Source organism: Tripterygium wilfordii, chromosome 7 (assembly GCF_013401445.1).
Source record: "Tripterygium wilfordii isolate XIE 37 chromosome 7, ASM1340144v1, whole genome shotgun sequence".
Taxonomy (NCBI): Eukaryota; Viridiplantae; Streptophyta; class Magnoliopsida; order Celastrales; family Celastraceae; genus Tripterygium; species Tripterygium wilfordii.
The window spans coordinates 66,429-89,931 of NC_052238.1; the positions used below are offsets into that span (position 1 = coordinate 66,429).

The 23,503-nt window shown below is 38.0% G+C and overlaps 4 protein-coding genes across 15 annotated transcripts; 1 reads left to right on the top strand and 3 right to left on the bottom strand.

The window, feature by feature from the left end:
- The first annotated feature begins 1,347 nt into the window (after window positions 1–1,347).
- LOC120001790 (trans-cinnamate 4-monooxygenase) lies at window positions 1,348–4,819 on the top strand. The gene is made up of 3 exons (XM_038850249.1): window positions 1,348–2,361; window positions 2,701–2,834; window positions 3,851–4,819. Exons 1-3 carry the CDS (start codon window positions 1,574–1,576, stop codon window positions 4,447–4,449), a joined length of 1,521 nt encoding a protein of 506 aa, XP_038706177.1. The 5' UTR covers window positions 1,348–1,573; the 3' UTR covers window positions 4,450–4,819.
- Window positions 4,820–5,145: 326 nt separating this feature from the next.
- Window positions 5,146–6,610, bottom strand: LOC120001792. Its single transcript, XM_038850252.1, has 3 exons — window positions 5,990–6,610; window positions 5,774–5,877; window positions 5,146–5,632 (listed from the first exon to the last, which is right to left on the bottom strand). The coding sequence occupies exons 1-3, from the start codon at window positions 6,572–6,574 to the stop codon at window positions 5,299–5,301; spliced, it is 1,023 nt and encodes a 340-aa protein (XP_038706180.1). The 5' UTR covers window positions 6,575–6,610; the 3' UTR covers window positions 5,146–5,298.
- A 446-nt stretch (window positions 6,611–7,056) lies between these two features.
- On the bottom strand, window positions 7,057–13,703 carry LOC120002414 (B3 domain-containing transcription repressor VAL1-like). 3 transcript variants are annotated; one of them, XM_038851183.1, is made up of 13 exons: window positions 13,531–13,703; window positions 13,151–13,283; window positions 12,284–12,365; window positions 12,065–12,166; window positions 10,688–11,355; window positions 10,466–10,562; window positions 10,180–10,354; window positions 9,626–9,702; window positions 9,084–9,521; window positions 8,922–8,971; window positions 8,349–8,462; window positions 8,173–8,240; window positions 7,057–8,012 (listed from the first exon to the last, which is right to left on the bottom strand). In XM_038851183.1, exons 2-13 carry the CDS (start codon window positions 13,261–13,263, stop codon window positions 7,318–7,320), a joined length of 2,679 nt encoding a protein of 892 aa, XP_038707111.1. In that variant the 5' UTR covers window positions 13,264–13,283; window positions 13,531–13,703; the 3' UTR covers window positions 7,057–7,317. The 3 variants fall into 3 exon arrangements, with proteins under 3 accessions (XP_038707111.1, XP_038707112.1, XP_038707113.1); XM_038851184.1 differs by having other exon boundaries at window positions 13,151–13,359; XM_038851185.1 differs by lacking the exons at window positions 12,284–12,365; window positions 13,151–13,283; window positions 13,531–13,703 and having other exon boundaries at window positions 10,688–11,535.
- A 1,370-nt stretch (window positions 13,704–15,073) lies between these two features.
- On the bottom strand, window positions 15,074–23,486 carry LOC120002940. Of its 10 annotated transcripts, XM_038851799.1 has the most exons (18): window positions 23,194–23,485; window positions 22,557–22,694; window positions 22,384–22,406; window positions 22,065–22,255; window positions 21,297–21,416; window positions 21,133–21,175; window positions 20,752–20,840; window positions 20,491–20,586; window positions 20,012–20,066; window positions 19,644–19,740; window positions 18,491–18,710; window positions 17,809–17,974; window positions 17,689–17,726; window positions 16,947–17,013; window positions 16,784–16,870; window positions 16,626–16,651; window positions 15,630–16,539; window positions 15,074–15,390 (listed from the first exon to the last, which is right to left on the bottom strand). In XM_038851799.1, the coding sequence occupies exons 1-18, from the start codon at window positions 23,266–23,268 to the stop codon at window positions 15,375–15,377; spliced, it is 2,457 nt and encodes an 818-aa protein (XP_038707727.1). In that variant the 5' UTR covers window positions 23,269–23,485; the 3' UTR covers window positions 15,074–15,374. The 10 variants fall into 10 exon arrangements, with proteins under 10 accessions (XP_038707727.1, XP_038707728.1, XP_038707729.1 ...); XM_038851800.1 differs by lacking the exon at window positions 15,074–15,390 and having other exon boundaries at window positions 15,476–16,539; window positions 21,297–21,413; window positions 23,194–23,486; XM_038851801.1 differs by lacking the exon at window positions 15,074–15,390 and having other exon boundaries at window positions 15,476–16,539; window positions 18,491–18,704; window positions 23,194–23,486.
- Between the last annotated feature and the right edge of the window lie 17 nt (window positions 23,487–23,503).

A 23,503-nucleotide genomic window follows, 5' to 3' on the forward strand; every position in this document is an offset into this window, starting at 1 on the left:
ATGTTATCCAGCAGATACTGTTGTAATTTGTAAATGGAGCTAATTGATTTGTTGGAACATTGCAGCTGCTGATGTAGAGATGACGTGGAGGAAATGAGGGCGTTCAAAAGCAAAGCAAGGGGGTGGGGGTAGGCTTAAGGTTGGTGGTGGAACATTTGTTGGAGGGGGTAGGTCAGTGCATCACTGTCCACTGTGTGTGGGGTGGTATCCATGTCATTTTCCATTGTAGTAGGTAAGCATTTGAACTGGTCTTTCAACCCTTCTCTCTCTCTCTCTCTCTCTCTGATCTCTCTGTTTGTTTTTTCTTCTAATGGGGTCTGGTTCTGATATCTACTCCCATGTAAGAAAAGAAAAGAAAAAAAAGAATTGATAGCTATAGTTACAAGCATTTGAACTGGTCTTTCAACCCATCTCTCTCTCTCTGATCTCTCTATTTTTTTTCTTCTAATGGGGTTTGGTTCTGATATCTACTCCCATGTAAGAAAAGGGAGAAAAAAAAGAAAAAAAGAAATGATAGCTATAGTTACTGTATTTGATTGGATATGATGAATATCTGTTACGAGATGAGGCCCAAGTCTAACATCACAAGTGTAGACCTAACTCTCTATTGAAAACTCATATTGACAATGAGAGGTTTGTCCTCCCTTATAAGCTAGACTTTAAACCCACCAACTTTCGATGTTGAATTCTCATAAGAATATGACAACATTCATTAGTGTTTTTTTTTTAATTATTAAAATAGATGATATTCTTAGAATGATGATAATTGGTTAGTTGTGGTGTGATCTCTATAGCCATATAAATTTGGGTTTTTTTTCTTCTTATTATTTTTTTTTTCTTTCATACATTAAGAATTGTGGACATGATAAGCTTCTTACGATGACTCTATACTCTTGATGTTCCTTTCAAGATTCTGAGTTATGAATCTCTACTCTATAGCATATATGTATATATTTTTTCATTCGTTGAGTTTTAGATTGCATGGCTCACGAGTTGTTCAATTTCTAAAAAGCGTGCTAGAATCGGCATGATAATTTTCAAGAATATTAAGGATTCAAAGATTGCTTACTGGACTCTTTTTTTTTTGAAATATGCTTAATGGACTTTAAGAAGAGAAGAAATAAATTTGTTCATATATAAATTAAAGATTAAGATTGGTTATTGGAGTTTTTCACTTGCTCAAATTGAAAACACAAAAAGGATTAACATTTCTTGTCTACTTGGTAAAATCTGTATCTAATAAGTGGAACCAGAAAATTGGTGGAATAACAAACATAATAAACAAGAAGCAAATTTAATATTGAAATTAAAAATAAAATAAAATAAAATGGAGGACAATAATAATCCGATACCAAGCCGTCCTCTTTACCTAACCTAACCCATTGAATTGAAAGTTGCAACACCTTCTTTCAGTTTTAGTTTCATGCTCATCTAATAATAAATTATAAATGTCACCCCCATCCTCCTCCCCTTCTTCTTATAAATTCAAGCCAACCACGCATTAAAAACAAACATTCCTTCCTTCCTTCCATTCCATTACAGTTGTTACTTTGTAGTAATCTCATTTTCCAAAATGGATCTCCTCCTCCTCCTAGAAAACTCCCTTTTGGCTCTTTTCGTTGCCATCATTGCCGCCATCACCGTCTCCAAACTCCGTGGAAAACACTTCAGCCTCCCTCCAGGGCCCCTACCCGTACCCATATTCGGCAACTGGCTCCAAGTGGGCGATGACTTGAACCACCGCAATCTCACCCAACTTGCCAAGAAATTCGGCAACATATTGCTTCTCCGCATGGGGCAGCGCAATCTGATCGTGGTGTCCTCACCGGAGCTGGCGAAAGAAGTGCTCCACACTCAGGGAGTGGAGTTCGGGTCCAGGACCCGGAACGTGGTGTTCGACATATTCACTGGCAAAGGACAGGACATGGTGTTCACAGTGTACGGCGAGCACTGGAGGAAGATGCGGAGAATCATGACGGTCCCCTTCTTCACGAATAAAGTGGTCCAGCAGTATCGGTACGGATGGGAGGAGGAGGCGGGACGTGTTGTGGAGGACGTGAAGAAGATGGCAGAGGCGGCGAGGACAGGAATTGTGTTGAGAAAGCGGTTGCAGCTGATGATGTACAATAACATGTTCAGGATCATGTTCGATACTCGGTTCGAGAGCGAGGATGATCCTGTGTTTGTGAAGCTAAAAGCCCTCAACGGAGAGAGGAGTCGGTTGGCACAGAGCTTTGAGTACAACTATGGCGATTTTATCCCCATCTTGAGACCCTTCTTGAGAGGATACCTTAAGATCTGCAAGGAAGTCAAGGAAAGGAGGATGCAGCTCTTCAAAGACTATTTTGTTCAAGAGAGGAAGTAAGGCCCGGCACCCGTCTCTTTTATTTATTTATTATTCTACGGAGTCTTTCATTTCCCTTGTTCTTTTCTTGCAGATAATACTTTTGTTTATGCTTCGATTTTCGATTTAATAACTGTTCACTTTTTTATTTCTTTTTGGTGGGTTTGTTCAGAAGTCATTATTATTATTAATGGTCTTGCAAAATGGCTTCAGATGTCTGGTCGTAATTGTCTTTCTTGAAAGGATTAAAGTATGTATGAAGTAGTCAGTCAGGCAGCATAGTGAGTAGATTAAAGTTGGAATAACATGTTTTATATATGTGTGTGTGTGTGTGTTAATGTTAATTTGATTTGCAGGAAAGTGGGAAGCAGCAAGAGCATAAGCAACCAGGGCTTGAAATGCGCCATAGATCACATACTAGACGCACAGCAGAAGGGGGAGATCAACGAAGATAACGTTCTTTACATTGTTGAGAATATCAATGTTGCAGGTATAACTGCGATCGATTACTTGTTCATCTTTTCTATCCTATAATATCTCTTGTTTATTTTTATTTTTTTTCCCTTCTGTGGGTGGAAGAGAGGATAAGCTTCCAATCCAGCGGTTGCAAGTTGCAACTATATTTTATTTTATTTTAGTAATGCCTCAAGATTTTGTTAGGCTATCAGTCTCCAATCTCACGTAACACCTCCTCCTAACTCCTAACGGGGCATTTAATTGTTAATCCTGTGGGTGTGTGAGTGTGAGATGAACATTATCATGTTTGGTATGAAATGAAGAGTGAGCATGAGTGTTAGAATTTTAATGGTACAATTTTCATACTATTTAATTTTTTGTACATAAAAATAAGAGTAGATTAATTTAATGGTTATGATCACTTCTTAATAAGGGGTATAATAGTCTTTTGAGTATCAAACTCATTATCCCTAGTGGAGATTAGCCAATCTCACGAGTTTGGCTAATCTCCATAAGAAAGGAATGAGGGTAGGATGAGTTTGAGATTCCACCCTTCCAAACTCAACCAAACGAGGGAATGAGTGATTCTTACTCTCGGCTCATCTCATTCCCCCTCAAAATACCAACCAAATGCCCCGTAAATCCTAACTAGGAGTATAATTGTTATATAGGAGTAATTGATAAATTGCTTTTGTTGGAACCTTCTTGTGCTTTTTGATTTTGTTTTTTCTGTGAATGTGGCCGTGTGGGTTAGGTCAGCCTTTTCAAGTTTGACTCTCTCTCTCTACAGATAAATTGATGTTATCAGTCATCACACTCTGCTTCCTCAGCTAACACACATTTGATTTTGGGTTCAACTCAAACTACAAATATTTTATGTTTGGTATTTGACATAATACTAATATTTATAGTGATCGTCTCAATTAACTATGTTAACTATATATATATATATGTTATTTGCATTTTATTACTATCAAATATGTCCATATTAATTGATCATAATAATTATGGTAATGTCCTGCGAAATTGATGTGTAATATGAAACTACAGCGATTGAGACAACACTATGGTCGATTGAGTGGGGAATTGCGGAGCTAGTGAACCATCCTGAAATCCAGAAGAAGTTGCGAGATGAGCTAGACAAAGTACTTGGGCTTGGTGTCCAGGTAACTGAGCCTGACACCCATAGACTCCCCTACCTTCAGGCAGTGATCAAGGAGACTCTAAGGCTGCGAATGGCAATTCCCCTGCTTGTCCCACACATGAACCTCAACGACGCCAACCTCGGTGGCTACGACATTCCTGCAGAGAGCAAAATCCTTGTGAATGCTTGGTGGCTAGCAAACAATCCTGAGAGTTGGAAACACCCCCAAGAGTTCAGGCCAGAGAGGTTCTTGGAAGAGGAGTCAAAGGTGGAGGCCAATGGCAATGACTTCAGATACCTCCCATTCGGCGTTGGACGGAGGAGCTGCCCTGGAATTATTCTGGCGTTGCCAATTCTGGGAATTACGATTGGGCGTTTGGTGCAGAATTTCGAGCTGTTGCCTCCTCCAGGGCAGTCCAAGATCGACACCACTGAGAAAGGGGGCCAGTTCAGTTTGCACATATTGAAGCACTCTACCATTGTGGCAAAGCCAAGGGCATTTTAGCTTCATTTTTTATGTTGGGAGTTATGAAATGTTGTTGCTGAACAAGTCAAAATGATTTTGGTTGATTACGATGGATGGAAATGGGTTGCCATGAAATTGAAATGAATCATTCTCATTCTCAATCTTCATAATATAAAACAAACAATTGGATTCAGAAGTGGTTTGCGGTTGAAGTCGAAGTGCGGCAAAGTCTTCATAATATATGTGTTTTGTTTTATTCAAAGCTCTCGGCCGGCCGGCAATGGCAGAGCATATAATATTATAATGTCTTGTTGTATATGAAGCTTAAAAGTTGGCATCCATTTTTTTTTTTAAATGTAATTAAATATCACTCTGATAGTCTGATTATCTATCTAGATATTTATCAAAATTGGATGCATGCCGTCCGAGTCCGACCCGTTTTGGACATCAATTTTTAAATCGTACTCCACTGTTAATTTGTCCCCTGTGTTTTGATTTTTCTGGTTTAAATATTGATTTTATGTATGTTTAATTTGCTACATAATGTATGTGATGTTTAATTGCTTATTATATGTATGTGATGTGAGTAATGAAATTAAGGAGAAAGCAAAATACTCTAGTTTCATCACTAAAAGAAGGATTGATCAATAAGATTGATTCAGTCAGCTGAGCTGATTAAATTAAATATACTAATTAATATAGATCAGAATCATTACTTAATAATGCTAGCTGAACATGAAATAACAAGTGGAATAATGATACTCAAGTGGTCTCCTTGCTCAATGATCATCACCCCACGGAACACACATGAAACAACACTACATACCCAAAAAATAAAAACAATCCGGTGATGTATTTAGCTTACAGAATATATATATAGGATTATAATTAAAGTGGGAGGTGATGGTGAGTAGGAGTAGTATAAGGGGAATAAGGAGAGGGCGGAGTGACAAAAGGAGGAGGATTCCTTGTAGCATAATTAGGGGAATAAGGAGAGGACGGGTTGACAAAAGAATTAGGAGGATTCCTAGTTCCACTTCCACGATGTGGCCTGGGCCTGGTAGGGGGGTCCATTGATCTGGACATGATAACACGGCTGCGACTGTAGCTGCCTCTTTCACCGCTCCTCCTAGGCCCTTTCTCAGCCCATTTGAGCTCTGCTTGCTTAACCATTGCTGGGTACCTTGACCAACACCCAACCTTCCCTGCTTTATTTATGTACCTATAGTTTACAATTTACATACAAGAAGATATATATATATATATATATATATATATATATATATATATATATATATATTATTATGGAAATTGAAGGGATCTTCATCTAATCTAATGAAAGTAAAATTAGTTAGTTAATTACCGTTGGCTGAATCTTCTGCCCAGACAGTCGAGGCATTTTCTTCCTTCCGTCATGTCTCCCATGCCCAAGGCTACACAGTTCCTGCAGTAGACCCTTCCACAAACCTGACCCACCAAACACAAATCAATTATATATATATGTATGTATTCAAAAAAAATAAAATAATAATAATATATATAGTTTCAGTTTATTCAGTTTGAGTTTCGAGTTTCTCACGAGGCACCGGTGCCTGAAAATATAAATGTAAGTGGTGCAAATGGTGCAGATACTGGAATGAGGAATTCCAGGCCGACGCCGTCCGCCTCTATCTGGAAAGGTGGAAGCCATACTCACGCCGCTTATGTCGTCTAATGCTCCGATGCTACTCTTTACCACATGGTTACTACTACGAGGATGATGATGATGATCTGGATGGAGATGGAGATTGTGAGGTTTGGATGGTTGTAAGGCGCGATTGAAATCAAGGCTGGGTAATTTTTTCAATGGCGAAGAGGCGTGATTGGGGGTTTTAACTTCTTCAATGGCTTCCATGATGGTGACAGCGGAGGTGGGCTTCTTCTTCCCTGCAGGCTTTTGTTTGACGTCTGCAAGGTGTTGGAAGGTGAGATTGACGGAATCGTCGGGGACTCCCAGGTAGAGTTCTTCAAGCTCTAATCTCGCCAAGTCCCCCATCCCTCGTTCTATCAAATTCCCCAAACAAGGACGGAAGGAAGATGAAGATATATATAGAAGGAGACTAGTCGGTAGTAGAGGAGAGGAGAAACCTGGACAAGAGGGGTGATTTATATATTTAGGCTTCATGGGAAATAGAGACGGAGACAAATGTCCAATGTGTCAGGCCGGCTTGGACGAATGGAGTCAATGGACGATGCTCTCAAATTAAAGAAAATGATTTTTGCTTTTTTGGACTATATATATATATATATCACTTTTAGTGATTCGTTGTTACTATGCATATTTTTCATACATACCAATAAGATTAAAAAAAAAAATCTATCTTATAACATGAATTATCCCCAGACCTACAAGCGGGGATAAAAACAAATAGCAGGCCTGAGGCCGGAGTCTACATAATGATGTAATGATGGTCAGAGCACTTATCTAGCTTGTTGGATACCATAATAATCCATCTTTGAGTTCCTAGTCCTGCTCCTCCATTGCTGTTGCTGGCTGTTGGTAATTAGCACACTCATACGGGATTATTATTGTATCTTCTCAACAAATATCCTATGGACAAGATAACAAGTCACTCAAGACACTAAATAACTGGTACTAAAAAGAGATCAAGTGCAAATCTCAAACAATAAATGAAATGAATAAATAAATGACTCCAGTGCTGTGCGGGCATTGTATCTGGAAACAATTGCTCTCTCTTTATTTTGTTATTCCTAATCTTCCTTAAAAAAAGGGAGATTAAAGACTTACAACCTACGAAAGAAAGGCGGAGTAAAAAAAGAAGAGAGAATGTAGACTCTGTGACTGTAGACACTGCCTTGCGACACTAAAAAGACCATGCTCTCAAAGATAGTATACATTCATTCTACTCAAAGCTTGTTTGAGTCCAAATCGGGCTCACCACACACTTCATCTACTTTGTCCTCCCTGTCGCATGCAACTGATGAAAGATTAAGCCTTTCGGATAAACAGCTCGCCACTCCATTTTCCTTACTCAAGCTCTCCATAGGTAGCCTTGCTGCTTCAACAAGGCTCATCATGCCCATTACTCCCGATGACTCAATTTGCATCTCTTCACGAGTTGGATGGCAATTCAAGTCTATTCGACAAACACTGCTCTCACCCTCCTCTGTTAGCTTTCCGTTCTGGTTTCCTTCACTTTCTGTGTCATCTACATGCACCAACCCATCTCTTCGTCTGCCATCAAAGTTTAATTCATCCTTGCACTCATTCCGTGGAGCTTCTGATTCCAGTTCTGACTGGCGTTTCTTCTTGCGCAGCATTAGGGTCTTAAAGCGTCGTTTTACTGTCATGCACACATTGCATGTGCACGTGGACTTGTGCTTGCCCTTCCCACTGGGGGGTTGAATGCACACAATGCAGGAACAACCAGGCCGGTGTCGAGGATGTTTGGTGGTTACTCCACCTGATGGATCACTTGAATCAATGTCGCCTTCAAGAGCTGCAAGACTGGCCAGAGCATCTAAGCCAGAAGGCTCACGTTCTTGGCTTGGATTAGGGCTTTTTTCCAAAACTCTTTGCTTTTTTCCAAAGCACATGAGGTCTGGGAGAAATACAGAATATATAGAACAAGTGCACACTAAGTTCAAATTCACAGCAGATTATACACGTATATAAGCATTACAGCATCATATGCTACTTTATATTTAATCAATGTTTTAATTCCTCCAGATATACAAAATCGAAAAAAAGTTTAGTCCTACCTTTGCTCACCCAAGTAAGATTTTCCCAATCATCCGCACTTGTTTCTTCAGGTGCCAAACAGGAACACCTAAGAGCACAGATTGGATGCCATAATATCGTAAGTTACATTTTAATATCACATAAGCTACTCACAGATACTTTTATACCAAAAAAATAAATAAAGAAAAGGTCTCACCTGCTTGAATCCCAAGCATTGTCCCGACAAGTCCATTTCAGAGGGAGAAGAGCATCCATAGGCAATCTTCGCCATTTCGAGCAATCATCACAATGAGCCCATTGTTCCTGTCCCCTGGATAATTCTCAGCAAACTCAATAAAACTGAGTGTACTTAGCTCTAAACTAAACTCAAGTCTCAATCGTGCAAGAAGTGATACAAAAAGCAAAATAAATCCCTTCAGTCACTAAATTTTCGATGGACAAAGAAAACAAGATAAACAGAAAAGGTTCAAAGGTAAAAGCTCCCCCTTATTTTGGCTAATTTGTTTAAGTTTGAAAAGAGATCCAGAAGGATAGTTTCCACAATGCCTCATTATTCTTTTGCCACTCAACTTCATTATACTTTTCCAAGCAAGTCAAACCCCAAAATTTGAGCTATAACATAGTCTTCAGATTAGAATAGAGGCATATGATGAAAGAATCTCTAAAATTCCTCCACTACAAACGATGAACATAACCAACCACTCCTGTAGTTTGCATTGCTCTCCTAATATGTAATGACAATGATACAGTTTTATGTATTGACCCTTACCCTGATGGCCGGGCAATGAATATGGTCCGCTTTCCAAAAACAGGAGGCTCCTGAAAAAATTAATAGCAGAAGTTAGCATAGTAGACCTGAAAGCATGGTCAAAGTGGACTCCAATTTATATAACTTCATTATGAAAAACATCCAAACAAATCCATGACATACATCATATTCTTCAAATTCATGGTCCCCTATAGTGACAACACTTGGCTTTACACCTGGGGGTGGCCGAAGCAAGTCCTGTGCTTCTTCCCATGTAAGTCTCAGTTCTAGGGCATCCTCGCTATGCATAAGTAACCTCTTATTTTTAGATCCAATATTTCGAGTCCTCTTCTTCTCGGAAATTTGCACCATTCGCAGCACTGAATCCCCAAAAATTCCTCCTCCGAGGTTCTCACCTTTATTCCGCCCATTATCCCCTTCAGCTAAGCTCAAACGTTCATTTAGAACATTTAGATGAGGACCAGTGCTTCCTTTAGGCGTTTTGTAAAGATCAGAGTACACATTTTCTGCAGAAAGATTCTCAACAGTACCAGAAGTAGAAGTTTCCCTGGAAAGAGCACCATTAGGAAGACCGGATGTTTGAGCAGATGTTTGTACTTCCTGTTCAGTTTTACAATTGTTTACAGATTACATGTCAGTTTCCAACACACGTTAGAGGTAAAACAATGCAGAGAATGAAATAATAATTGACTATGAATATTGACCTGTGTATCCACTGAGTTTGTCGCCTTTCGAAACCCCATGACAAGTTTACCTCCAGGATCTAATCGACTAAATATCACTGCATCAAAGATATATAAATTAGAAATAAAAAGGAGCCAGCAGTATGCAACAAAAGTCACCATATGGAACAAGTCAAAGTTCATATGGAACACACAACGTATTAGTGCACAAACAGTTCATCATTGACTACAGGACGTGTAAGTACATAGTACCCAACACGCTACACCACATAAAAGAGAGCAGAATTGCTGTGCTCTAATTTTACTGGATAGAAAATATGACACTCTAATTTGGACATCTAGTGAGCTTCATTAGACTGTATAAACTCAATTCTAGTCAATAACTATCACAAGAAATTCCATACAAACATGAACGTCATGACGACGAGGATGGATTAGCATCTCTACTGTTTGTGCTGCAATGAATACCACTATTGTTCTACTTTAGAAGGTCTACTCCACCACATTAATCTCATATATCAGTATGATTCAGGTGTTATGAATCACTATCCAAGCAAGAATGAGATCAAGCATACCGGTATCACCAGCTCGTAATTGCATGGACTGTATACAAGGGGTTACACCCTCCAAAACATACATCCTGCTGTTGTTGTTGGGCCAGAATCTGAACTGAAATGTCCATTCTTTTCCCTTCACATCTTGAATCAGTAAAGGTAGACCCTCAGATTGATTAATAGGAGGGAAATATGCCTGCATTGCCTTTCGGTTCATATAGATGCAGAGAAAGGGGGGGGGGGGGGGGGAGGTGAGAGAGAGATAGAGCTTCTCAGCTGGGAAGAAAAACACAAATTTCAAAGTTACCTCTGCACATGCTTTTGGAAGAACCAAACGGCCAATTCTACCAGCATCACTGGCACTCAGAACCTTTTCGAACAGTGGCACAATTGTGGAATTTAAGCTAGTAAGTGAAAATAAAGTAAATGTAAGGCAAACACTTCGCATAATGAAGGTACAAGAAGAGAGGTGGGGATGTCTTATGGAAGAAGAAGATCAGGAATAAAATAATTTGACGATCAAGGATACTCTCCAGATATTTGCTGCAGCTCCTGGTCAGTAATCCTTGGCCAGTATCTTGGAAGTAACTGAGTCTTCCCCCGCCCCTCACCAGGAGGCCTCGCAATTCGCAGCTCAGGAACCACACCTTTGTTGTTATCTGAACTCATAGCAAGAACATTTTTCAAGGGTTTAGGCAGTATAGGACGGGACCTTTGCCCTTGTTGGAACAGAGAAGGTGCTCGGATCTGTTCCTTTTCTCCAAGAAGCACACCACGAAAAGGTAGACCAGAACTAGAAGCAGCTGATGGAGCTGCTAAAGTCATACTAAGAGATGCCTGAGCAAGTGATCCATCCGTCTTTACATTTTCCAACAGCGGCCTTCTAGAATCCGGTTTCGAGAACTTAGATGATTCAACTAATACCTGAGTTGCATTTGAAAAGCCCGTGCCAACTTCACTCTTTGAATGCACGAAATTCTCTCTTTGCAATTGTCCAAGCGATGTGTTTGTATCAGCTCTATGAATTTGATGCAAGAAGTTTGGCTCATTAGCTTCTGTAATCCTGCAAAATTGTGTGAGCCTGCCCCCATCGACATTATCACCAACTGCTTCATTTTCAGCAAGGTTGGGCCGCAGGTCTTTAGCACCATTTAATGGCAATGAGCCAAATCCTTTAGGAGCTTCATCATTTTGAGTCTGCATCAGGAAAAAGGAAAAGAAAAGAAGGGAACTGTGATAATAACAATGCTCAGTAAAACCTTACATATCCACAGCCAGAAGAAACGTCAGAAAACTCTAAAACTGTCTCCAACGAAATTAGCAAACATAAACAATAGACAAATGGCAAAGTTGCACCATCTCCAGCAAATCTGATCACTGAGAACATAAAAGAAGATGCAGAATTAGCTAATATAAATTAAAATCAACAACCAAATTTGTATATGGACAATGGGCAACATTTCAGAACCCAGTTTTGAGGAACAAAGTGCAGCCAAAATTCTATTATAATGGGTGCATGGGTTTTGCATGGATGTCAAAGGAAAAAGCCATAATCAATGCCACTATTGCAACTGATAATGTGGAGTCCTAATTCTCATTTTTTTGTTCTTCTCTCTTTTTTGGATGGTTTAGTCAAGCAAGCCAATCCTATTGTATTCCAAGAGTTATGCCGGCTGTATCACTTGATAGCCTGATGGCAATACAGAACTCGCCAGCTCGGTTGTGTATGTCATATTTTTAAACAACATTTTTTCCCATCATATCTAGTTGTTCGTATAGCTTCATATCCTTAGTCCTTACAGCATAATTAACCCATCCTTCAAATTATAAGTCACATCTTCACCCATGAGATTCATAACAAGAAAAAAATAACCCTATCAATCACAATATCTTAGATTAATCTTACTGAAGGAGGGAGAAAGCTCATTGCACAACCAGTGCACCCAACACCCCCAAAATCCAAGAGCTCGAGCAAAGACTTGGAGGCTATGCAGCCGCAGTGAAGACGCTGCAATACCACATAAACCGTTATCATCAACAACAACAAGAAGGAGAAAGAAGAAGAAGAAACAGAAACATAAGAGGAGGACTTGAATGGTACAACGTAACCAAAGTATCAGCTTACCTTTGTGCATATATAGCATTCCCTCCAACCATCTTCCTCTAAATGAAAAGTATCACAGAAAATTGAATTCTCGTATGCAGATCTGAAGTGCGTTTAAAGAAATTGACATCAAGAGAAGCAGAGTGGGGGGGGGGGTAGTTTGAAGTAGAGATAATCTCATTTGGCAAGCAAGATTCAACAAAAAGTTGATGGCTGGCCTTCATCACAGGCTAGTATAATACTTGATACCTTGTACGTAGTGATAGAATGTATCATTTGAAGGATTACTAAATAAAGATGCATTATATAAAGATTTGTATCTAAAACTGTTCGATGGATAATACTATACGCTTTCAATGGGAAATGATAACATAACAGAGATAATTAGCTTTATGCTATCCCCTTCTCCATTCTTTCCTCTGCCTACTTGTTCGTTGTTTAATGAGTATAAATACAAGTCACGACTTGAAATTGAAATTACATGCAATCATCCTTGTCAAAAAGTAAATAGGCAAACTATAGGAACAAATAAAGATTCGGTAGAGTTCCTATGATTGATTAATTATCCTAGTGCATACAGGCCATAAACGGTGAGCTAAAATTTTCTTTTAAATCCCAATTTATAACCTTTACAAAATTTCAAACCCATCTGAGACAAGTGGGATAATAATGAGTAGACATATTATCATCAAATCAAATCAAATCAGTTGTAGCTGCTTTTGTTAATCAATCAATACCCCAATTCTCCAAATATGTGAGAAAAAAAATATCAATGATATTAAAACACATGCTATACGTCCTTGACCCATTTTCCCAAACTGCCCTGCCATCGTCTAATGAATCAATTTTCAATAACAAAGGGGCAAAAAGCGGAAACGCAAAAATTACCCGCAGGTGCAGCAGAGATCAGCGAATACACCGGATCGCAAAGGCCACCCTCTCTTCCACTCGCGGCTTGCGGCCGTCCCACACAACGCATTCATGCAAATCTTTGACCCCATTTGTCCCCGCAGATCAAACCCTTTGTTTTCGTAAGCGAAAATCCAGTAAATAACGAATCAATCCATCCATCCAAATAATCGAAAGCCCTAACCCCCCTTTTGCCCACAGCAGCATTCAATCAAACTCATTCATACCACGAGAAATCGAAATTGCCCATGCATAAAACATGTTAAAAATCCAATCAATGACAATTATTAAACAAAAATCACCAAATCAAATCTTAACAGCAACGCATTCCCAATCGACAAGACCGCACTGAAAATTACCTTCATGTAAGTCAAGTGCCGAGTCAACTCGCTAGTGGTTACAACTGGATTGTAAAACGCAGCGGAAGGTGAGACGAGAAAGCGTCTCTGTAGCTTACTGTGTGTGGAGGTTATGTAGATACAGATGTGTGTATAGAGAGGGAGAGGGAGAGAGAGAGAGAGAGAGAGAGAGAGAGAGAGTGCATGCAAGGCAACAGATGCATAAAATGCATGCACGACACTTTGAAGACGCAGCACCGCTTAAGGAATATAAGGAGTCGTTTTTTTTCTTCTTAATTTCTTGTATTTTATTTTATGGTCTGATTTTCGGACAAGTGATACGATGACACGCCTGTATCGTGCAATTCCCACGGTCCAGATCTAGGATTGTCATGGGACTGCCGATTGCATTGATTTTTGGTGCGCGGGTCTCAGATAAAGACACGTGTCAATTTGAAGGAAGGGAAAGCTGGTTTGCTACGCCGTATAAAATAGAAGTTAATGCTGGTCCAGTTGTTTATTTTCATGATTTATTTGTTAGGTAAAAAAACATTAATCACCACTTCTATATATTTTTTATTCTGTAATAAATATACCACCATGTGATCTTTTGTATTTTGTTTCAAAATTACCCAATTTGCACTACTATTTTTGCTTCTCATTTTCCTAAAACCTTTAGCTTTTATAAAAATTGGGAAATATAAATCAAATCGTCAAAAATGACTATTTGAGCCTTTTCTTTTATTTGTTATTTCTTGAATGCATCAAGTCCCAGATGTTGACTGTGTGTTTTTATGAAGAAAACAAAATTTATCATGTTCTGTGACATTTATAACCTTGTATCATCATTTTAAATTAATATACGGGACCCCTTCTGTGAACAATTATTGGTTTTATTATAATAGTTATACATATTGGCAATAAATTTTTCGGTACTTCAACAATCATTTCACTATCTTAGTTATTATTTGTAGTCATAAACTCATGATTTTTAGTTTCATTGTCATTTGGAATTTGCGTTAGTTACACCATATTTGGGGAGGCACGGCCATGCCAGATTGAGACACCAGGTATCTTCTTCTGCTCTCGTTTGATAATTATCATCACTCTTATTTATCAGTAACAGTAAGCTATGGCTTGCAATTTTCTGATAACAAATGCACACTCCTTTTAGATTAAAAAAGCTTTCAAATGAGGATATCTTGAAAATAAAATGCTGAAAATGGATGTGCATTTGTAAGAGTGAAGTAGACTCCCCATGGGAGGAGTTGAAGGGATTTCATTTTGTAAATGTTTCCAACCACTTCGGTAATCAATTCAGCTTTTGACTTTTCTTCAACCAGAAGGATAGAGACAGTTCTAACGGGGCAGGGGAGATGGAGAACTAATCTCATAGATTTCTCTAGAGTCAAACCGTATGGATTAGAAAGGTCTTATGTTTGATTCTCACTTGGAACTATACTCTTGTGATCATACATTAGGTTCCGTCCAAACCTACCTTGTCGTTAAATAAGTAACTTCTATGTGCGCGTGTTGGACAATCTTAATTTAGACACATATCGAATATTCAAAAATAAACTTGTATGATGGTTACCAAAAAAAAAAGAAAAAGAAGGGTCCAATGTTGCCATTTTATACAAATTCTGGCTCAAAGTGGAAAATGCTCAACCTCTTTTCAAATCATTTTTGAGTGTATAAGAAGATACCTCGTGTCCTGCAAAGGTTGAGAGTAATATACCTTTCATGTGCCTCCCTTGAGTACCTTTTGTCCACAACGTAGTTGAAGAACGTAGCGTTGAAGCATCAACACCTGGTGAGATGAGTCGTTACTTGTTCTGACACTTGCTGCTTCAGGCAATGCATCTTCAATTTCTTCCATTTCTACATTTAGAGATATCCGTAGTATATTAATTCACTAGAAGGATACATTAAACAAAAATAAGGGGAAAATTCAACAACACCTGCCTCATTTTCAGAAGGAAGAGGAACAACTTCACGAGGACTATCACCGACAGTAACGCAAACCTTTTTACTACTATCATTGCTGAATTTCCAATACCAAGAAAAAATAGTGTAACGTCTATCATGGAGCATCATAACTCTAGGATAATCTAACATACCCTTTTCCGACAGGACTCCTTTCGTGGAACCTCAGTGAGCATGATGTCTCCTCTGAATGCTCAGAGGTTTTCCGACTCTCTTTTGGTTCTAATGTTACGACTTCTACATCTTTGGGTTCAGGAAGGTTTCCCCTGGAACTCAAAGCATCCACTGCAGTTGTGTTCATCCCATATTCACCTTGCTGTCCAGGTTCTTTGTCATTCTTTGCTGGCTGCCGTTTAAACTCATCATCTTCATTCTTTCTCACATGCCCCTCTGTTGATAACTCTAGACCCGATGTTGCTCCATGAGAACCAGCATTTTCATGGGATGAATCTGAAGCAGGGTTGCCTTCCAGTTCAGAATCTGCTTTTCTTGGCCCCCCAAAAACAGCCTCTGAGCATGTTGGAGAAGAGGTATGTATATGACTAAATGGCTGACAGAATGAGAATGTCTCTGAGTTTAAACTACACGAAGGTGAACAATTAGCAGAGCTATCACACTTGGATCTATGACAAGTATAGTTGGCATCGAAGTCTATCTTCGGAAGTGCATCTGCAGCCCAATGCTTGGAGTATGAGGATGGAAATTTAGTCTCAGGAATTGGAGATAAAGAACTAAAACCTGAATCCATATCAAATGGAGAATGCCCTTCCCTGAATGACAACTTCTCTGATGGTCCAATGTTTTCCCGGCAAGGATACTTCGAGTGATGGACTGGTTTATTGTCTGACGGAATTGGAGTCTGAGTACATCTTCCTGACCTCCTGTTTTTCTGTGGAATGTCATCCCTGATTTTGCACTGCAGTTCTTTAAAGAATTTGTTTTTCACAGCATACTTTCTTTCAGGCCTGCCAAAAATGTTGTTGCATGTTCTGCTGTGTCTTGCAGTTGAGTCTGAGGGTAAATTGTTCATTTCCTCATCCCTCACTTCAACGAATAGTGGAAAAGATCATTTTGCTATGCAAGTGTATTAAAGAAAGAGTTCACAATCCAGATCAATCGATAATATTAACCTGCAGCTGATGAGCATGATTCTTCACTGCAAACATTTTACAAAAGCAAGTTTTTTAACATCAGTTAAAAAAAAAAGGAAAGATGAATGGAAAGACTTCAAAAAGATGAAGCGGATTAAGAAAAATAAAAGAACAGGAGAATAACCTATAATGGTTACCTAGGCAAGCTCAGATCATCTTCTAAATCGTCAGTTGTATGGCTAGATACGTTTCCAAAATTAAAATTTGGTCGCATGATACTACTCCTGGCAGCATAAGAAGAAAATTGCTTTACCAAACGGAAAAGTCACAGATATATATTTCAGAAGAACTTTGGAATACCTTGCTCTATTAAAAGTGTCAAAACCATGATCCATTTCCAACATTCGATGCCTGAAAGCATGTGAATCTGATTTTAAGAGAAAAGCAACAATTAAAAGAGAGACTAAAGCATTTAGGCCTACATAATCTATTTTCTCGAGATCTCCTACCAGACATCAATGCATGAAAAGGATATAACATGCATGACACCATGTGAGCAAAATTTAAGCATAGCTTAATGTTTCTCTCAAACGTTCAACAATACTCGCAAAAAGTTGAAGTCCTAATCCTACCAACCAGACAAATCCACCAAAGAAAAGGTTAAGGCAAGTTGATGTCCTTGAACTCAAAAAGAAACTCCCAAGAAAAGATACTTTGAAAAAGAACTTTCAGCACGAATCGACATGGATCACAATCAGCAAAGCAATGATCATCCCGATAACCATTCAACAAACAAGTGTAACTCATAATGGAGAAGAAGAAACACAGGAAACCATATGAATAACAATCAGAAATATCATTAGATACCTAAAGATAAGCAAATTCAGAAAAAGCTCTAACAAAAATTGAACATAACTCAGACAGACAATTTTGAAACAGGAGTTTCAGCATATATGCCACATTGCAACGAAGAAAACAAACAATTGTGGACTGGGTGATAATATTGTTTGGGATAAAAACTAAAGAGCTTTTTATTTATCTGATATCTCAATGTGACAGTAAAGTCAGGAATATGTTATTTTTCATGTGAGGAAGAGAGGACCTAAGTCATTAAATATCTCTGTTGCTTTCTTTGTTTCCCTGCACAGATAGAACATATTAATCAAGGACCACTACATATTAATCCTCAAAATAGGTAAAAGGACAGAACAACGATAAAAACCTCTTTCTCAGTTGATGGTGACCTTCAAGAGGATAATCAGACAACTCATATTTTCCGTAGTCTATTAAATCAGCAGGATCACTATACATTTGACATTGCCAGTTCTCCCAAGGGGCATTGGTTTTCTTCCCGTAGAGTATGTTCTCTTCACGAATGCTTGATGAAGCTGGGGGACATAAAAAACTACATAAACAAATAAATATTATCATGTCACTCATGGATCACAATGCAATGGATATATGGAATATAAGGTCCTGATCTGATGCTCTATTTGGATGTACATAAACAATTGCTGCGCAAAACATAAAATTTCATTTACCTAAAGCTAATGAGCTTAATTTAGAGATTCGTAACAAGAGATATTACATCTTATTTGCATAGATGTAATGCTCTAATCATCTTCATGATTCAGTAATTATTAAGGAAAATAAAACAGATGCAGGAGTTTCACTAAGCTCCAATTGCTGCTAGACACTTGGAATTTCAGGTGCCAGATTACATCCAGTTCATTGGAAACGTAAGATTTGACAGTATCAACAAAATGTTGCTATGGGACAACAGCAATTACAACAATGATTTTAACTGGACGTCTAAACAATAAAATATGCCTATTGTTGCATTGAATCAAACCAGGCATATGAAGAGGAAAAAAAGATGGTTAAAGCGTGTGAATTGAAACTACCACCCCACATATCTTCTACACCATTCTCCTTGTCATGGAAAAGATCTTCGTCATCAAAAGAGCACTTCATAACTCTATGACAGTCATCAACTTGTCCGTAGTCTCTGAAAGATGAAAATTTCTTTTTTGGATTGCTATAATACTCCATGATGTCAATTGGAATCTCCAAGGAACCACCACTTAGAGGTATATCTATATCTCGCATCATTGAATCCTGCATCTGGCCATCGAACTAGAACATTAACTTGGTGATTCACTAAACAAAATCAATCAGCCAGTAAATCAAATTTAACTCAATCAACAGGTTACTGTTGGAAGTGCAACTAAAGATTATGAGGCTCCTTTTGCTTCCCATAACATGACTTGATCGTTTCGAAATATTATCAAGGAAAAAAGTATTCATTTATTGATATTTGAAATTTATGAAGATATATCTATTTACAATCAAGATAATTTAGTCAATGATTCTGAATATCGATGAACGACTGTAACTAGTGATTGTGCAAGTTTATTTTGCTGTACTTAGACAATTACGTGCTGAGAAGGACAACAGCCCCGTCTCACCCCATACAAGGACATGACAATGATGTGCAAGATGTTGGACAGTTTATCTTTCTTTCATTGTCTTTCCTCTTCTGATCAATTGAGCTCAGTATAATGCATTATTTCATAATTCGGTCATAATGTCTTTCTCATGTAGTGGATTCCATTCGATTTTCTCATAGACTCATGTAACCGACCCAAAACTTTTAGGATAGAGGCTCGGTTGATGATGATGCACATGCATGCATAAATTACTGTGTACTACATGCATATTTGCAAAATAAAGTCACAAGTAATCATCAGCGCCTCAACCATGTCAAAATAATATTGCTTTCTTTCATGAATTTACCGTAGCTTAAATGGACAAAAATATAAGTCATTATCAGTTTTGTACTATCATCATTCCTAAACAAAAGCAAAAAAGTTACGAAGAGATGATTGCATATATATGCTAAGAACAGAAGGCAACAGAATAATAGGCACATACTATAATATTAACAGATGCGTAGTTCAACAGAATCCAATGTTTCAACTAAGAGATTCCTCAAGGACAGATCATTAGTTACAGAACAAATGTAAGAGCTTGTTTTATAGAGATTAGTTCCCTCACCACTTCAACTTCAAAGTCATCCAGCAAATAATTAATGTTCTTTGATGGCTTTCTCCTTGCAGCCTTAGGAGGTGACAAGAAACCAATGCCAAAGGTTCTGTAATAACAACACATATCAAGGCATTATTCAAGTATATTTTTGATCCTACTCCCCCTGGTTAGAATCTTCAGGTATAGTAGACAATATCAGAATAGGTGCACTGTTAGAAACTAGATTGATTGAAAACATATAAAAATCATGAAATAACTTTATAAAAAAAGAAATCTGGGAATATATTAGGCACTGAAGATCATAAATTTACAGATGATCACTTAAAAAAAGCAATTATTTGAGTCACATGTTTTGAGACTAAATGCAGTGCAGTTACCTCCCTAATTGTTTAGGAGAATGGACTGGTGTTTCTGCTCCCACTTTACCCAATCCTAATAGAGCAATAAAGTGTCAAAAAAACTATGCAATCCCAATAAGTACATATGAGAAGCTTGGCTATGAAAACTGTGCTATAAATTGGAGTGAAAGGAAAGAGAAAGAACTCGAGATAAATATGTGCCAGTCATGAGTCCATATTTCAAATTCTAATAAGTTTCCCCACTATTTTCTTATAGTTTACTTATTCTAAAGGACTCCTGGATTTATCATTTTCTACATGTACTAATTATGTATTTAACCTGCGAATATGTAGCCCGGTAGAAGAGTTGCAGGGGTGCAACCTAGAGGTTACAAGTTCAATTCCTAGAAACAGCCTCTCCTATCACGAGAGCCTCGTGCACATGAGTTGTTTATGTTTACTAATTTTGTATTTAAGCACAAAAGCTTCAATTATATTCTAAGCAAATTAGACCAAACCTTCAACTGAAAATGCAACATGATCTTCATGTTCTGGATGTCCTTCAGAATCATCATTGGGTATATCATCACCAAGCAAATCCAAAACGGATAACTCTGGAAACAGTTAACAAGTTAAGAAAATTCATCAGCAGTGCGAAAAACTGTGGACATGGTCCAAACTCTTATGGTAGGACTGCAGTGAACAAGGTACTCGAGAACAATTCATTAAGTGGAGATGCAATTCAAATAAAAATGCTTAAAAGCTTGTGCAGCTCTCACTCTGATCCATTGCTGCCTTCCCAGTATCTGATTTTCTTGTGTGTTCATATGAAACATCAGTGATATTCACTGAAGCATTGAGTAAAACCCTGTAAAAAAAAACATCAACACACGAGGAAAACACAATTTTAGGAAAAAAAAATTGAACATAATAAGATGATATTCAGATATAACATAAACTCTGCATGGAATGATAAAATGAGACCTGATAAAACAACAACCAGACAAGATTATAAAAATAGAGAAAGAAAATAACTTTTATATTTGTAGTCAGACTTATGTCTACTGTGAAATCAGACTCTATTGGAAGGAGTTGAGTGAGCAATACGTCTTTTAGTGCATCCAACTGTCCAAAAATATGCATTCAAGCATATCGCTCACCTTTGTGGAGGTACATTCTTTATTTGGTTGTCTGATGGCACTCCTGCTTCAGAATGGCGCCATATGCATTAAACATCTCAAACTCATAGAACAAAGACCAGACAGATTCAATTTCAAGACAAGGCCTGAGTACGTGCAGTTGGATAGCTTAGGAATAAACTCACTTGCTTCATAAAGTTGCTCAGAATCTGAAGGACTGCCTGTTTTAGCCAGAACCCTATATGGATCCTTTGTAGTATGTTGCTTGACTGCTGAAGCATTGACCTCTTGCTCTTCCTTTCCTTCTAGAGTAGTACAAGATGAAAACAATTAATAACTTGTTAAACTCATACCATGAAGAGTAAACTATACAAATGAGCTGAGTCAAAGAGAAATTTATTCATGTGATCAGAACATCTGCCAAGTATGTCATTCTTCAGACAACTACCAAATACTTACCTTTAAGATATGTCTCATTAAATTGTCATGATTGCTGGCTCATAGACTAACGTTACCAGCACCGTCCAATAATCTCAATATAACCAAAGAATGGTTGTTCCATAAGCTTCATATACTTTAGCATTTTCTTTCTCTTTTTGTCCTTTTGTTCTATGCATTGAAGAGAAGTTTCACGCACATCAAAAAGCAAAAGGAAAAAAGAATCGAAATATCAACATTGATCAGGTGATCAGTTTCATTCGATGGTACAACACCACAGGTCCACAGCTGAAGTCTTACATCTGCTTATCTTTTACACAAGAGTCCAACCATTTTCTTGATAAACTCCAATAACTATTAGTCTAACAAAGCACATATTTGATCAACTAAATTGGAAAAAGAAAAAGTAACCGGGCATTATTCATTAATCACTAGTCTCAAACAATTTAGATAAAAATATGAGTGAAGATCTGCAGCCTCTAACTTTTGAGCTGCCGATTATGGTTTATAATTACCATTAGCAACACAAGACCCGTATTCTTGAGCAGTTGTCGACAAGTTTAGCAGACTAAGAACATCCAGTGATCGGGGCTCTCTTTGATGTTGTCCATATATGTTTATGCCTTCATCATAGCTTTCCAAGCCAGCTGTCTGCTGCTGCTGGAATTGCTGTTGCCTTCTTCTTTGTTCAAAGTATTGTCTTTGCCTTGAAAATCCAATAAGTACGTGTTAGAGCACGTAGGTTTGCTGCATGTAAAGGATCTCAACTTAAAATTTTTAACAGCAATATGGACAAATCAACAAACATATCATAATTATAATTAGTTTCTGTACCTCTTCTGTGTAGACCTCCTCGACTGATATTTCGACAACATATCATGCATAGAGAAAATGCTCATACGTCAAAACACAAAATCAAACTTCATTTTGCTCATGTCATTCATAGATCAAATGCTCTCACTACTATTCAGTAGTTTGGCATGATGCATGGAGTCTGTATCACTTACAGTTGTCACTTTCCTCCTCGATCCTCCCATCCATTGCAACATCGAGTTTGTCCCAAATAGAAGAATGATCTGCCTCCAATTTACACAATTCCACAAAAGCTTATGCTGATATTCAAGATGACACAAAATAATGGATAGCTAAAACACAGTGAAACGTCATTTGGTTAGAATAACAAAACCAAACATGTGCTAATGTAACAATTTTCCAATAATCCAAAACTTCAATGCTGAACTTAGAAACCAAGTCCCCTGTTAACACCGAACGACGGAATAATGAGATATTGATCCTGTGATGTGCTAAAATAAAAATTAATAACTCTAGAGGCAATCATGCAAGCCCAAGAACAGATCAGATCACCGCATTCACTGTTGATCTAGATCAAAGGAGAGTAGATAGAAAGTAAACTAACATTTTGTCGAGCAAACAGGAAAATGATCCTGATCAGAGACAAAATCGTCTTAAGACAAGAAAGAAGCAGCAGTTTAGCTCCTTCGTCTCCTACTCGTTCAATTAGACTGAATAATGATCCTGTGATTCGATAAGAGCAAAACTAGCTACTCGTGATTGATTATGGAAGTTGAAAATTAGGTCATCGCGTCTCACTGGCTATGGAGAAGAGGGAGCACAGGAACTAACCTCGGAGAAAATAAATGGAAATCTGATGTGATCGAAGATGATATAGTCTTTGGACACAATAAGCATTGCAGGCATACGTATAGTATAACCACCTCCGCTTCTTCTTCTGGCGAGAGCGGGAAATTTTGTTATAAAATCCAATACGAGTGTTTTATAATTCAAATACTACACCCAGGTGTGGATTAAGATTTGATTTGTAAGTTGAGTTTTGTTCTCTTGATTGAGAGAAAAGGAGAGGCGTCTACAACTACAAATTCTTGTTTGTTTGGAATGAATAATATGAAATGGTTGAGGAAGAGACCGGCTATTT

What these genes read in the sequence shown, in the direction of transcription:
- LOC120001790 (XM_038850249.1), top strand. Translation starts at nt 1,574, where the DNA reads ATGGATCTCCTCCTCCTCCTAGAAAACTCCCTTTTGGCTCTTTTCGTT. An exon ending in TATTTTGTTCAAGAGAGGAA is followed by an intron (nt 2,362 to 2,700) that starts GTAAGGCCCGGC and finishes TTTGATTTGCAG; the next exon opens with GAAAGTGGGAAGCAGCAAGA. An exon ending in TGAGAATATCAATGTTGCAG is followed by an intron (nt 2,835 to 3,850) that starts GTATAACTGCGA and finishes ATGAAACTACAG; the next exon opens with CGATTGAGACAACACTATGG.
- LOC120002414 (XM_038851183.1), bottom strand. Translation starts at nt 13,263, where the DNA reads ATGGGGTCAAAGATTTGCATGAATGCGTTGTGTGGGACGGCCGCAAGC. An exon ending in TTCCAAAAGCATGTGCAGAG is followed by an intron (nt 10,355 to 10,465) that starts GTAACTTTGAAA and finishes AAGGCAATGCAG; the next exon opens with GCATATTTCCCTCCTATTAA. An exon ending in AATGCTTGGGATTCAAGCAG is followed by an intron (nt 8,241 to 8,348) that starts GTGAGACCTTTT and finishes CTGTGCTCTTAG; the next exon opens with GTGTTCCTGTTTGGCACCTG.
- LOC120002940 (XM_038851798.1), bottom strand. Translation starts at nt 23,268, where the DNA reads ATGCCTGCAATGCTTATTGTGTCCAAAGACTATATCATCTTCGATCAC. An exon ending in TGTTGCATTTTCAGTTGAAG is followed by an intron (nt 20,067 to 20,490) that starts GTTTGGTCTAAT and finishes TTGCTCTATTAG; the next exon opens with GATTGGGTAAAGTGGGAGCA. An exon ending in ATGACTTTGAAGTTGAAGTG is followed by an intron (nt 18,711 to 19,643) that starts GTGAGGGAACTA and finishes TTCGATGGCCAG; the next exon opens with ATGCAGGATTCAATGATGCG.
- LOC120001792 (XM_038850252.1), bottom strand. Translation starts at nt 6,574, where the DNA reads ATGAAGCCTAAATATATAAATCACCCCTCTTGTCCAGGTTTCTCCTCT. An exon ending in TTTTCAGGCACCGGTGCCTC is followed by an intron (nt 5,878 to 5,989) that starts GTGAGAAACTCG and finishes TTGGTGGGTCAG; the next exon opens with GTTTGTGGAAGGGTCTACTG. An exon ending in GGCAGAAGATTCAGCCAACG is followed by an intron (nt 5,633 to 5,773) that starts GTAATTAACTAA and finishes TGTAAACTATAG; the next exon opens with GTACATAAATAAAGCAGGGA.